This window comes from Eleutherodactylus coqui, chromosome 5 (assembly GCF_035609145.1).
Source record: "Eleutherodactylus coqui strain aEleCoq1 chromosome 5, aEleCoq1.hap1, whole genome shotgun sequence".
Taxonomy (NCBI): Eukaryota; Metazoa; Chordata; class Amphibia; order Anura; family Eleutherodactylidae; genus Eleutherodactylus; species Eleutherodactylus coqui.
The window spans coordinates 131,925,255-131,941,455 of record NC_089841.1 but is presented as its reverse complement, the minus strand read 5'-3'; the positions used below and the strand labels follow the sequence as shown (position 1 = coordinate 131,941,455).

The 16,201-nt window shown below is 38.0% G+C and overlaps 1 protein-coding gene across 1 annotated transcript in view; it reads right to left on the bottom strand.

Moving 5' to 3' along the window:
* Positions 1–5,938: 5,938 nt before the first annotated feature.
* CHSY3 (chondroitin sulfate synthase 3) overlaps positions 5,939–16,201 on the bottom strand; it is a 337,064-nt gene continuing 326,801 nt past the window's right edge. The window contains exon 3 of the mRNA XM_066603166.1: positions 5,939–7,604. Coding sequence (XP_066459263.1) covers positions 6,042–7,604 — 1,563 coding nt within the window. The 3' untranslated portion in view covers positions 5,939–6,041. The remainder of the gene's footprint in view (positions 7,605–16,201) is intronic.

Here is a 16,201-nt window from a genome sequence, read left to right as displayed (position 1 = left end):
AATTTAACCAGCAATCATAGACAGCCACATTGTTTATAGTAAACTGAAATGAAGGGAAAAGATTATAAGTACTCTATAGCTATAGATTCAGTAAACCCTTTGGAATTATCTGAATTACTGCAAGATTACTAGCAAAATAAATATAAGAAATTAATTCAAGTAGGAATATAGTGACTGAAATACTTCAATAAAACTGTCTTCTAATATCTCTTTTTGAAACAACCCACTGTATGAGCTAAAACTTTAGAATATAGTTTTATTGTGCTGAATAAATACACTAAAAACACAAAAGTGCAATGATGTTAAAGAAATGCAATATTTTATAAAATTAACAGAGAAAAAAATGATAATTTTGCATAAGTTACCAGACCAGCAAGTAACCAATAATACCTTAAATAATACATATTAAAAACAACAAGAATGGCTTTACAGAGACAAGCATCATGAGTCTCAATAGACAATGTAATGAAAAACATGTCTGCACATATTTAAAAAAATCATTATCAAAAGTACAGTCTAGTACCTTTTCAACAATACTCAGTTTTATACAAAGCTGCAGGCAAGGTTCATCAACTATAGTATGCATTGCTGTTTTAAAGATATTCCTTTGCTTGATCACCATTTTCTAATGCAGTAGGGTATTTTTTTTAAATCTATAAATACAGTATCATTTTTGTAGTCCGGCACCCAATAGTCTGAAATAATGGGGGTCTCGCATCCATCAAAAGAATGTACAATGGCCTAAAAATGTTAATTATATAATGATTATAAATTACATGACAACCTGTAAGCAGTCTTAAAGGGATTGTACCAGAATTACAAGTTATCCCCTATCTGAAGGATAGGGCATAACTTACTGATTGGTGAGGATCTCACTAATAAGGCCCCACTGATCTGAATAATGGGGGTCCTCCTGTCCTCTGTCCTCCTCACTGCAAGCTTGCTACAGGGAGAAGGAGAATTGAAGGAGTAACGGTCACGTAAACTTGCTGCTTCTCTATCATTCTCAATGGTACGGTGGAAATAGTTGAAAGGTGAGGGCTTGGATATTTCCTTTAACTCCATTGACATGCATAGAGCGCCGATCAAGCAAGCTCGCCTAGCGCTCCAGTCACTACAGGTGGCAGAAGAATCTCAGCAGTGACAAGAAGAGGGTGGCGTGGCATCCGCATTCTAGGGCCCAGTGGATGCCTCAGCAATGAGATCCTCACTGATCAGCAAGTTATTCCTTAACCAATGGAGAGGAGATAACTTAGAATTCTGGTACAACCCCTTTCTAAGTAGTAAAAAGCCACTTTTTTGATAAAATTCGACCTGTGTAACTCCCATAACCTGGACAGACATCTTCAAATATCAGGCTGATTTAATTTTAGCCTATTCAACAAGAAAAACTATTAAGATATATGAAAAAAACAGTCTCAAAGCAGATTCTGCCCCTAAAATGCCCCCTAGTATAGAGGCACAAATCTAAATTCCAGGAGAGATGGTTAAAGCAATTTACCCACTAATGACAATCATCCCTTATCCACAGGATTGAGGATAAATGTCTGATCGCTGTGGTCTAACAACGGGTATCCTCAGCGATCCCAACATTTGTACACCCCAATATCCCATGTGAATGGAGTGGCCGTGTGCTTTTCTGACCACTGCTCTATTCACTTCCATGACAGAGGGAGATCAATGCCCATCACAATCTTCCTCTGCTCCATAGAAGTGAATGGAACAGAGGTCACGCATACACACCATCACTCCATTTGTATGGGACATTTGGGGTGCACAGACATCAGGATCGCTAGAGGTCTCAGAAGCTGTTCCTCCAGTAGATTGGGAATAAATGTCCCACTCTAAAGACCGATTTAATGCTGACACCTACAGCCACGACCAAAATCTTGGTGTTATTCGAATAAGTAAAACTGCTCCACATTAGGCCAACCTGGCAATTGGTTTGTGTTATGGCAGCCGTAATATGGTAGATATACCAGTGTTCCCCAACAAAAGGCCAACCAGCTATTGGCAGCTGCAGATACTATTGTGCACTAATTGCACCAAAGATGTCAACACTAAGACAAAAATCATATCACTGGCATTCATGATAGGCTTTTGCATTTTCAAATTTGAGTGTGTCTCATTGTCATGTGTTGTATTTGAAAGGGGTTTGTAACTTACACAATGTTGGTAACTTTTGCATTACAGTCTATTTAGACTGCAAAGTTACTTATGATATCATGGAACCTTGACCTAAGGGCTTCTTCGGATGACCATATTTGCGCATGTGTAAAATATACGCGTGCAATGTGCAGAGAACACAACCCACTGGTGTCAATGGATTTGTTCTCATGCTTTGTGCACGCACATTTTGTATAAGTGCAAAAAAAATAGGACTGGCTTTATTTTTCTGCAATAGAAGCCCCCTTAGAAGTCTATGATAGGTGTGCAAAATGCAGGAACATGTGCAATACTCTGCGCAATTCCGTGAAACACATCTGGACCTCATTAGGCTGAATAGCCTTTAAAATCAGGGCGGGTTTTGCAAGTGCAACTGAACAGGCCCTGTGTACAGTACAGTACTATGCACCGATACGTGCGCAAATTTACCTCATCGACCTCGTTCACTGCACAAATACGTTGCGCTGAAGCCTGCGCAAACGGTTACCTGAAGAAGGCCTCAGGAAGCAAGTAAAAGGATGGAAAGCCAGTAGCCGAACCTTTAATTGGGCGATATCTTATGGGTGCATACTTGGACAATTTTGACTATTTTTCTTGCTTTCAGACAAACCTAATATCAATTTTGTAAGCCAGAAAATAAATACTAATCCGATTTGGCAGGTGCCGGATTGGGACATTTTCACCATGTTTTTTTTTCTTTACTAGAATATTATTTATTGCATTGTTGGCCACATACCTTCCATTATGTTATATTTGGCATATTTTCAGATATTGTGGGAAACAGGAAACTGCTGTGTTTTATGATAATCCGCAGCTTCTTCAGAAATTCATGATAATTTGATAACCACTTACTTTTTAAACTAGACATAATAAATTCCCATAACCTTAAAATAGCAGCTATTCATTTCTGGAATGAATACATCTCCATCTGCTGAATGTCGCTTAAGTTGACCAGTTATCAGAGCCATCAGATTCAAGAAGCCAGATGTTGAGGTTCAGTTACAGCAATCCTACAACCAGTCTTTCCATTACACATGAACTGATAAAAGAAGATCATTTGGAAGCAACATTTGCATTCAGTATACCATCTGTACAATATGTCCGTTATCTGTGGTCACTCACTTGTTTGATGTTTGGCATAGACCTTATTAGGCATTTTCCTTTTTTCTCCTGATTGTCATATTTTAAATGTGATGTTCTTCAATGTTACACCGGGGAATTTGAACAAATATACAGTATATAGAAGTACACAGTACATTTAACATATAGTAGTCCCATGTTTTTGTTTTACATTTTCTACAAAGTAAAAGGACTTTCCATGGTCACATTTACAATTCTAGTTTCTGTATAATGTCTTAGATTCTTAGAATTAGGCTGCATTATAATACTGAAATTGCAAGTTAAAAGGGTTGTAAAAAATTAGAAAAATCTGGCTTTTACCTAAAAAGTGCCGGACCTGTCCATGGGTTGTGACTGGTTTTACATGCCGGCTCAGTTCCACTGTAGTGAATTCAGCTGAATGGCAATATCACATGTCACCTATGGACAGGTGTGCCACTGTTTTTGGAAGTAAGCGGCCATATTTTTGTAACCCTAGACAACTGCTCTAAACATGTTAATAAATTAAAGGGAAACCATCAGGAGTTTTATGCTACCCAAACCATGGACAGTATAAAATACTGACAGGCACAAGACATCTATGTTTTTTTCTGAACTACTGCAGCAACATAGAGGAACAGGAAAATAGTCAAGGGGATGGCTTCTCCCTACCTGAATAGGCTAGATTGGCTCTCCCCCCATTTGTGTATAGAGGGCTGTCAATCTAGCCGATTCAGGTGGAGAGAGGCCACCAGGAAGTCGCTTTGACTGTTCTTCCCATTTCCGATGGCTTTTTAAAATATGTTTTCTTTGAAATGCCACACTTTTTTCACAGCAGAACATTGATATCTCCATGTGTGTGCCTGTCAGGATCTTATGCTGTCCATGTTTCGGGTGGCATAAAATTCCTGAAAGGTTCCTATTGAATAAGAAACAGTGCTACTCTTCTTCGTTGGGTGTTTCCAATATTGCAGCTGTCCACCCCATTCAAATAAGGAGTGGTGCCGTTTCTGATATTTAAAAAAGTAGACCTAACCATTTGAATGATGTAATGGCACAAGATAAAAGACTTGTATAGGATATACTAGGGGAAATAGATTATTGAACAATATGTTCACTGTACGTTAAAGATTTTTCATATTTTTGCACCACAGGCACCTTGGCCAAATGATAAAATAAAAAGTCCTCATAGCTTCTCCTTGGCTTACTGTTATTTCCAATACTGTTAACAGCAGTAGTATAGTTGACATCTTGTTGCAGTCAATGCAAGCATTTTAATTGAGTTTGGATCAAATAGAATAGTGAAGACTGTTGCGAATAAATCAGCCTGATTACATGTTTTTGAATAATTCTTAATTGGCAGCTTCTATTATGTGACAACTTTACAAACATGGACTTCACATTGGGATTGGCATTGAGTTGTGTATATTTTAGCATGGCTAATGTAAGAAACATAGTCATATATTGAAATATAGACTTATATTGATTGTCAACTTGGAAGAGGTGCTATTTACTGTATCGTATAACATTGCAGACAGGCATCAGCAATGAGTCTGCTAAATGCACAATCCATTAAGCTGTTGACAAGATTTCAAAACTGTCCTGAGGGAAGCATTATAAAGCACCAAAATGTGGAAATGATGGGTTTTACATTCAGTCTATAGAGCTAGAGTAAATTACACTTTTCTAACTTTAGATGATTTCAAAGATTTTCTATCAGAAATGTCCTTCCATTAGCTAGAGACGATGGCTATAAGCTGTTGTGCTAGTTGGTAAACAGGGTAATTATATATGTTAAATGACTGTTGAATGACACTTATGTAATCCTTCCTAAACCATCCATTAATACAATAATTCAGATCCATATTGTATGGGCAACTTTGAAAGATAATAGAATATTTTTTCATACAATCTAAGCAGCATTGTACCTTTAAATATCCAGCAATTTTGTCACTTTAATTCTTACAGCACAAGGAAATTAATGGGAATATATTTGTGGTTGGAATCACGTTAAAAAATTTGCATATTTCTTGAAAAAATGGAAATATGGTTAAATGTTTTTTGTTTTAAATACTTTTTTTTCATACAATCCATCTTCTTGCCAGCGCATAATAGAAAATGGTTTCTAGAGTGTTCAGTACTTGACTTTTGGAGCAATTATATTCCCTAAGGAACAAAGAGTCGATTTATTATAGGAGGAACACATTCAAAAATGGACGCATAGTAAGACATTTTGGACCTTGGTAGCCAGTACCAGCTGTTCATGAAAACACCCTCCTAATGCAGTTTTAAAAAATAAAGATACAATCATAGTTATCTTTTACTTTAAAAATTCTAAAGATGAACAAAAGTAGTGTTTATATATTTAAGTCTTGTTATAAATTATAAAACTCAAGTCTCTTCCCAAAGGGAAGCATAATGCACTTCTGTGGTACCTTTGCCAGCAAATATTTGGGTCACATTGAGAAACAAAATAATGATATAACATCCTATTCCCAAATTAAGAGCTGTCCTCTTGGTTGGATGGTGTAATCTTGATAAGTGTGCTCCTTGAGATCATATAACTCATTGGCAAATCTTAACTCATTTCCAATGCAAAAATGGGAATCGCAACCTCATCTTCAGCAGGAAATTAAACTATCACTAATCACTAGAGTTTGATATCAATGTGAGTGAACAGCAAATATCCTTTGGAAGACACAGAGGAGTTTGTAGACAATGATGAAAAAGTTACAGCATGAGGTAAACTCCTCTTGATGTCCCAGTAAGTAGACATGTCAGGAGTGCGTTCGGTTATATCCGACACCTAAATGTTTTTCTAACCAAATCTCTGCTAATTGAGAAGCAGATGCAAATGTACTCGCTTTCGAACCCAGGCACATTTTGTACTGTTTAGGGTTTAAATTGGGGTCACATTGGACAGGATGAAAAACATGAACCACCCCCGTTTCTTGACTTCGAAAGGCCTTGAGACCAGAAGATATAACTTTAGTGAAGAGGTCGACATCTTCTAATCCCCAACCTTGAATTGAGGTATCGAAGCCGCCGATTTTCAGTAGGTCACTTTTATAAATACAAGTAATACCATATCCATAATCTCGCCAAAAGCCTGTTTTCTTTGTAAAGACAAAGTTACTGTCTGCAGGAGGATTTCCCCCATATATTACTTTTGGGTCATACTGACTAAATACAATTGGGTAATACGCTTGTTGTCCCTGAATAGTGTTATCCCGACACCTTTGTAGAAACTCCGATGTGAACAACAAGTCTACATCACAAAAAAGTAATAAAGTGTCATTGTCAAACAGAGCAGATCCTTTGTCAAGACTCAACCCCCTGGAAAACTGTCCTGACATTTTCATTATAGACATTTCCGCTTGTGGGTATTTATTTTGATATTCCGCCATGAGACTTATGTGCTTGTTGGAGTCAGAGTTGGTTTCAGCATCGAATAAAATAATGACCAGCCCTACATTTTGCTTTGGGATGAGGCAGACCTTCTCATAATTTTCCATAAACCTTGTGAAGATATCATACCTTTCAGTGAGTGGAACTAGGAAATGTATTTTCTTGTCACTCTTTTCTTTCATTTCCTTGGTCATATGAAGAGCAGAAAACATTTTTAATGAGTTTGAGAGAAATGAAAAAGACTGTGTATCGCTATTAATGCTCTGTAAGAAGCTCTGTACATCAAGTTCTTCATCTTCTTTGAAAAACGGTTTACTAAATGATTGTTGTAAATATGCATGACGTCTTACTGGAACAGTCAGTTTTCTGCCTTTATGCCTTTTGTACAACAGCAACAAATCTAATATATATTCTACTCCATACATAGGATGGATCCTGCGGTAGCCATACTGAATTTCTTTAAAATCAATTAACCTTCCTCTTGATTTGGAGTTCTCATTGATCATTTCCATTACTTGCATCACTGTGTCATCCAAAGACACCTTGAGAAGGTTATTTAGACTCTGGCATGGTGGAGCATTAGCAGACATTGAATAAATATGTTTTCCTGTAAGAAACTCCCATTCAATTACTTCATTCCTTTCCCGTGGTTGAAATCTATTGAAAGATGGCATCATACCAAGCTGCTGGTCTAGCTTGCTTATCTCCGTGTTACTAAGCTTGCTCATCAAAACACTTTCCCTATGAAGCTGGATGGTGTGAAAGCGTAATTCAGAAATCTTCCGGCTCAGAATGTAATTATGTAGCCTGTACTGGTATGCTGGTCTTTTATTAGGGTGCAGTGTTATAGCTGTATGAATTTTGCTGTTGTGCAGATCTTGTATATATCCTTTCCTGTTGTGTTCATAATTTTCATGGAATAGTTGCTGCATCTAGAAAAAAGAGCAGAAATAAACTGTAATATTAATATATATAAATAAAAGTATGTTAATATTTCTCATAACATTCATGTTTAAAATACAAATTCAACTACAGGACGCACTAAAGGCCATATATACAGTATGCGGGTGTGTATATATACATACACAGTATTATATATATATATATATATATATATATATATATATATATATATATATACAAACACACATATATATACATATATAAATATATATATATATATATACATATATATATACACATACATATACATATATACATATATATATATACACACATACATATATATATATATATATATATATATACATATATATATATATCTCAATTTTCATTCTGTTCAGCGCTAAGTTATATTTCTTAAAGAGGAGCTCTGGTTAAATGAAGAAAGAAAATTAATTGGCCAGATGTCTATGCTCCTGAATAAATCTGCTGATATCACACCTCCTATAATGGAGAAGAGCGGAGAGGAAGCTACTAACTGGTTCCCAGCACATAGGCTGTATTCACATCTGTACTGGATGCTCAGTTTGGAGCTATCACTGTTGCTATTACTGTGCAATTCCTTCCCACACAATGCTGTAAATCAGGACAGAACCCACATAGGTCAATGTGGTCCATCAGCTGTCACTGGTATCCGTGGATCCATCGTATAATGGATCCGGCATTACATTGTGGTTTCTGTTATTAATAAATAGTACAACTCAGATGTAGACAGAACAAAATGACTGAAAAATAACAAATAAACTAAAACAACAAATAGGTTTAGGCATTTTAGCTCCTCCAGATCCTTATGATGGAATAGACATCAACTAAAAGTGTGCTAGGAAACCTTAATAACAATAAAGTAAAAATATATGTTCAGAAAGCATTGTCCAGAACTTTAGTTTATCCCCTGTACTAACACATAGTAATCATTATAAAGTTAGGCTCACACTGCTTTTGGGCATTAAAGCGGTTGTACCAAAAATAACTTTTAGCACCTATTCACAATCTGATTGCTCCGGGTCTCACCACTGACAACTTCACTGATCCTAAGAAAAGGGTCACATGTTCTTCTCTCCTCTTTATTTTAGGCTCGCTGCACCCTATCCCCCCATGTCCACCGCACACTCCGTGAGGAGGAGATTGAATGTAGTAATGATCATGCATGCATGGAGCCGCTCCATTCATTTTTAATGGAAATGTTGGAGACAGCCAAGTGCTTGTACTCAGCTATTTCAGTGAGCATACATGACCACTGCTCCATTTAATCTGACGTCACCACAGGTGGATGCAATGAGCCGTTAGTGATGAGAAGAGTGGGACATGGGATGCATTTTCTTTAGATTGGTGGGGCTCTTAGTGATGAGACCCCCCCACCACCACCACCACTATTTAGATCATTAGCACCTATCCTGTGGATAGGTTATACAAATTGCTTTTGGTAGCTTATAAAAGTACATAGGTTATATAGTTGTGTAGGTTATAAAACTATAAAAATGTGGTGCCAATATTCAAAAAGGGGTCAAAAAGCAAATCTGGAAACTACAGGCTAACTTTTATTGGGTGTAAAATGTTTTAAGGGTTTCTAAGAGATGCCATCATGGAGTATATCATGGAAAATAGCTGTTTAACTTCATTTCAGCATTGGTATAAGAAGGCATTGCTACTGTCAAACCAATCTGATCAGCTTCTACGAGGAGGTAGGTTCTAGACTGGACTGAGAAGAGTAATTGAATCTTGTGTATCTTGATTTTTCCAAAGTGTGAGAATGTATGTAAGTGAGTAGGTAACTGGCTCAGTGACATAAAACAGAGGGTGGTTATTCATGGTCACCACTACTAGTGGGGTGCCACAGGGGGCAGTAAGAATATTCTTATTAATGACCTGGTAGAAAGATTGTGCAGCAAAATATCAATATTTGTCAACAATACAAAACTTTGGAAAGAAATTAATACAAGATAGGACAGTATACAGTTGCAAATTGATCTGGATAAGTTGGGGGTTTGGTAGAAAGGTGGCAAATAAGGTTTAATACTGATAACTGCAAGGTTCTGCACATGAACAGGCACAATACATATCACCATTACACACTAAATGGGAAACCACTGGGTAACACTGACATGGAAAAGGACTTGGGGCTTTTAGTTAACTGTAAACTTAACTGGAGCAACCAGTGTCAGGCAGCTGCTGCCTAGGCAAATAGGATCATGGGGTGCATCAAAAGAGGTCTAGGAGCACATGATAAAATATTATTCTTCCCACTTACAAGTCACTGGTCACAACGCATTTGGACTATTGTGTACAGTTTTGGGCCCTACTTCTCAAGGAGGACATATCAGATCTTGAGCGGGTACAAAGGCGGGCAACTATATTGATAAACAAAATAGGTGGACTACAATAGCCAGAGAGGTTATCAAAATTGGTGTTATTTAGTTTAGAAAAAAGACAGCTGAGGGGTGACCTAATAGCTATGTATGTATATATCAGGGGACAAAACAAAGATCTCTCCCATCATCAAATTACTAACAACCACTTGTCTGTATGTATGTGTGTGAGTGCTTCTGATGCTCTGCCCCTTGTAATGTCATCGCTCTTCCCCCTGGTAATGCCATCGAAGGTACTACAATATATATAAAACACAGAGTCTGACCGACAGAAGAACAACACAATTAGGGTTCTTGGAAGGGGAGGATAAAAATAACACACTGAAAATACAACTAAGCCACTATTATCTCAGAAGACACAACTCAGCAGTCCTGACAGAAGACATCGACCTATCACCACCACAGAGATTCAGTGGGCTGAAAGATCTGTGGTGATGTCACTGCTGTGGGAGGAGCCAAGCTGTGTGTGTGATGTGTGGGGTGTAGTAAAACTGTGTGTGCATGTACCATGTAGCAGAGCTGTGTAGTGCATTGCGCCACCAGAAACACTGGTACTATAATTTTCTACACAACTCAGCAGTCCTGGTAGAACACATTGACCTAGCTCCACCACAGAGATCCAGTGGGCTGAAGGACCTGTGTTGATGTCACTGCTGTGGGAGGAGCCACGCGTGTTTGTTTTTTGTGGTAATCAAGCTGCTGTGAGTGTGATGTGCCACCAGAAACACTGCTACTATAATGTCCTAATAATTACTAGTATATTTATACCCAGGACTGTGACTGTAAGAAGTGGGCATCCTCTACGTCTAGAGAAAAGAAGGATTCTACAATGACATAGAAGGGGGTTGTTTATTTTAAGAGCAGGAAAACTATGGAACTCTCTGCCTGAGGACGTGGTGATGATAAAAAAGTTCAAGAGGGGGCTGAACGGCTTTCTTGAGTGCAACAATATTACATGATATAGTCAGTGATTAATTCCGAAGGGTAGTTGATCCAGGGAGTTATTCTGATTGCCAGACTTTGACTTTGGAAGAAATTTTTTCCCCTGAAAAGTGGAAAATTGGATTCTATCTCAATGGGGCTCTTTGCCTTCCTCTGGATCAACATTGCAGAAAAATAGGCTGAACTGAATGGACACAAGTCTTTTTTAAGCCTAAAAAGCTGTTTTGCGATGGTACAACCCCTTAAAGTTGCCAAACATATTGACTGTATGCTAATACAGTTGCAAACATCTGTCATTGAGTCCCATTGTATATGATTGTATCAACTATAGTCTTAGATACAGTTGAGGCAAATACACTCTCTCTCTCTCTCTCTCTCTCTCTCTCTCTCTCTCTCTCTCTCTCTCTATATATATATATATATATATATATATATATATATATCTTTTTTAGATAGATAGGTAGATAAATATACATATATTTTCTACTGTAAGGGCAATAAACTATGATTGTCACTTATACAGACATACTAAAGCTACTGTAGGTTCCCACTGAGGTCTAAGTTTGGGCTAACAAGCCCATAGAGTTTTATTAGTCAGATTATGCCAAAAAGAGTGTTCTTTTAATATAAATATATGAAGAGGACACTCTTTTTGGCATAGTCCAACTAATAGGGACTCTTAGTTCCTCACATGGTGAGATTGTACAGTGTCCCAAGCCATACATAAATATATCAGTATTATTATACAAGCAAGATTCTGATCTCCCTACATAATGCTCCAATTTGTTTAGTAGACAACTGCTACGTTTATATTCTTTCAAGCTTATATCCATTTACTTTGAGTTTGGAGCCAGAATATCCATTAGAGTTTATACAGTGCACGTCCCATTACAGAACAATGGTGGCTAATTGAAGAAGTTCAATAATGTAATCTGTGATGTCAGAATAACACATTTTGTAAACTTCACTCACAAAATATAAATCTCCAGAGCCAAACAAATGCGTATAATAGTTTTACTGAACTCAGAAATGTTTACATCTTCTACTTAACCATATAAGGCATATAACAAAGGGGAAAACCCCAAAATTTGGTTTGGGAACTTGGCAGCATCCCTAATGTAATACTGCCACTAGCTTATACAGTAAAAATCTTCTTATGAACACTTAGTCTTCATTGTATGGACATCTATAGATGACCTTATGTCTGACAAACACCAACTAAAACATTCAGTATATCTCTCCTAACCTCTCAATTAAAGAAAAAGATTTGCACTCCAATTACAGTTAACATCTTTCACATAAAATGTATGTATCCATGTCAGACAACACACCATGGTGGGAAATTAGTTGTGACTTCATTGTAGTGACAATGGAGAAAAAAGCTCCTTATAAGGCTTGAATGATATGAATGTCCAAGACAGCATAATAGTGGATCCATCACTGTACCGTCCTGTACACTCATACTGGTGAAGGCTTCTTGCTCGAAATATTGCTACAATGTCCGAGTGTGGTGGCTTGTCAGACATGGATAAATAAACTTGATGTGAAGTTCATAATCTACAATTGGAGTGGCACCCCATTTTTTCTGTTGAAAGTAACTTTAGTAGCATCCACATGACCAACTTACAATGACAGCCACAGACTTTTTTTAATAATAACAGCCAAATTGTATTACCCCTTGTAATGATAGTTGAAGTCCCTTTTATAGTGTCAGCCACAGCCTCTTGACTGACAGCTAGGAACAGATCCTTCTCACATGACAGCTAGGTTCGGCCCTTGTATAAAAGTCACACCTCATTACTATATAACAGTTACAGTCTCTACTTCACAATGGTAGAAACACCTTATGCTTCTGCTCGTCCTATGCTATCTCATCCAACGGAAGGTAGTTTCACCATCGGTAAGGAAGTTGAGTCAGAGACAGGACAGGGCATGGAAAACCAAGAATATCCAGGGTAGTTACATTGACAGTTACATACTTATGAGGGGTTGTATGCATCTAGTTATGGCAACTGCAAAAAATGGCCACATTCAAATCAAAATTAACAATGAGGTCATAGAATGAGTGCGAGTCTACATCTTCCTCGGCATGAAAGTTGACCAGGCTAGAGAATCTATGCCAGAGATAAAACATAGGATAGCACTGAGGTGAAGCATGATGCTAAACATGGACAAAATCTGAAACAGTAGGGATATCGGTATAGCAAGTAAATGCAGGATAGTGCAAACCACCGTTTTCCCCATAGCCATGTATGGATGTGAGAGCTGGACTGCAAAAAAAGCTGATAGAGGGAGGATTGATATGTTTGAGCTGTGGTGCTGGTGAAAGCTGCTGCGTATACCCTGGATGGCGTGAGTAACAAACAGAGAAGTCCTGAATTGTATAAGATCCAATATATCACTGGAGGGCAAGATGACCAGACTCATGGATTTTGGCCATGTAATGCAAGCAGAGCCACTAAAAAAATCTGTAATGCTTGGACAGCTCAGTGGCAGCTCAGAAGACCTGGCCGCCAAAGAACACTATGGCTGATACTGCCAAAGCTGATACTGGTATGGATATCACACAACTGAAAGAAGCAGTGCAAAACCGAAAAACATGGAGGGAGCTCGCCTTTAGGGTCACAAACGACTAAACGGTTATTAACAACAACAACAATGCGTCTAGTTAAAGTCAATCTTCCATTACTGTGTATATCTGTTTCTTTGGGATGTCACTAACAGAAAGTCTACAAAAATGTCCGGCATTATATTTACTGCCTTTTTCTCTTTCTACCATTTCTGTATACACAATATTTCAGGATTTTTAATAGATTTAATATAAGCCATATTTTCCTTTAGCTTTATTTGTCCTTTAAAAACGCAGACAAATTGCTTGAATTTCACTGACTTAATTCCACTTCTTTAAAAGAGGCATCTATAAAACTTTGGCATTGAAACTATTCGAGACACATTAAAATATTGACACGTTGCATCTCTGAGAATGAACCTTGTTTTCCGGTTCTAGTTATAGCGCCGGTTGCATAAATCAGCTTGAAACAGTAGCTGTTACTTAACATCTGAGAATTTGTTCCTTAATTCATTATGTAAACACACATACAAAAAAGAATTGGCTGCGCCTTCATAAACATTGGCCCATTTTTCAGAGGGAGCATGGGTTCTTCTAAGTCTGTTGCAGAGTGGTTCAATAAACCCTTTAAGAACAGTGTTATTAATTCCTGTAAAACCCTTTAATATATTTACTTTCATCCTCCAGCTATGAGCCTCTAATACATTTTCTTTCATGCCCAGGAATAGATCCATACTAGAGGCAGGGAATTGCTTACAAAAGATTAATATTGTGAGCTTGAACAAATATTGCTGGTACAATATACTTCACACCAGCGCAAAATCTGGAAGAGTTTCTTCCTACAGTAACTCACAAGCTTAACGCTGAATACAGTAAATGTAAGATAATTACAAATTACTTAATGCTTGTATAGTTTATACTTCCTTCTATTACTGTTTATGACACTGCCAATGGGAAAAAGAACAGACGGTAGAGAGAGCTAGAACGTAAAGAAAGAGCAAATATTCTCAGCCTACCGTAGAGTCATGTATGGATTCAATCCTGTAAGTTGGCCATACATTTGTCTCTCCTGACTCCTTTTTCCACCTGCCAAGATAAGACCGTACTACAGTTATCAGACACTGAAATCTCCCCTTTTCCTTCCTACTGAAATAAGCATTAAGACTTGTTAGATCTGATCTTGTATAGCTATGCGAATGCTTATTTCATGTAGGAAGGGAAAGGGGATAATTCACAGTCCGGCAACTCTAGTAGTATTGCAGGGGGAAAATGGATCTGCCATGTTAAAATTCAATTATGGGTCAGTCAGGCTGACCTCATAGATATTAGAGCATTGGATGATCTAATATGTATGGTCAGCCTTAAAAAATGCATTCAATTTATTGTCATTATTTGTACTGTTTGATCGCGGTTTCCCTATGCCCACATGCCATCTATAGTAAATAGAGTGTGTTGTACTGTATGACATTATGGACATATACTGACTAGTACTTTCCTAACCAGCATTCAGTGGGTTAGTGAAGATAGAAGAGAGTGGACTTTATAGCAAGATTTAAAATGAGCCCCTCGTTTTGATATGTTTTCCCCTTCACAACATTTACATGACCCTTGGACCAATTCTCCATCACTCTTATTTGCTAACAAAATAGTTGAATGTGAGGTTAAGCATGGCTGGGCCCTCTTTCCCATCTCAGCATCATGGTCTGCCTCTCTGACACTGACGTATTGCTAGGGGTCGCGGGGGTTACAATTGCGACCCAGCCCCTTGGCTAGGGGGGCCTACTGGGTCCCCTGGCCTACAGTCCTCCATTACACTGAGAGACTGCAGTTGTGATTTGTCACAACTGCAGTCTGTCAGTGCACTGCCAGACGTGTGATTGGTCCGGCTGGCAGTGTCTGATAGTGGAGGAGGGGAACGGGGACCATGCGGTGCAAGTAGGTATGTACTATATCTAATCATATTTGTATAGCTAGTATAAGTTATACCAGCTGTACATATATAATTATATACAAGAGATACCCAGGTTATACCAGCATGCTCCATATCACTGTATATAGGAGATGTACGTCCCCCTGTATCCCTGTATATAGTGATATGGAGAAAGCTTTTGTAACCTGGATATCTCCAATATATAATTATATATATATACAGCTGGTATAAGTTATACATCCTGTACATAGTGATAGGGACCATGCTATATATAATTATATAGATCACGTGAGGTAATTATCCCCCTCTACTCTTCCTTAGTCCAACCTCATCTGGAATACTGTGTCCAGTTCTGGGCCCCCACTTTAAAAAAGACACAGACAAACTGGAGCAAGTTCAGAAAAGAGTTACCAAGATGGTGAGCGGTCTGCAAATCATGTCCTACGAGGAACGGTTAAAGGATCTGGCAATGTTGAGCTTGTAGAAAAGAAGGCTGAGAGGAGACTTAATAGCAATCTACAAATATCTGAAGGGCTGTCACAGTGTAGAGGGATCAGCCCTATTCTCATTTGTACAAGGAAAGACTAGAAGCAATGGGAGGAAACTGAAAGGGAGAAACACAAATTAGAAAAAACTTTCTGACAGTGAGGGTGATCAATGAGTGGAACAGGTTACCATGGGAGGTGATAAATTTTCCTTCAATGGAAGTATTCAAACAAAGGCTGGACAACTATCCTGCACTGAGCTGCATCGGTTGGA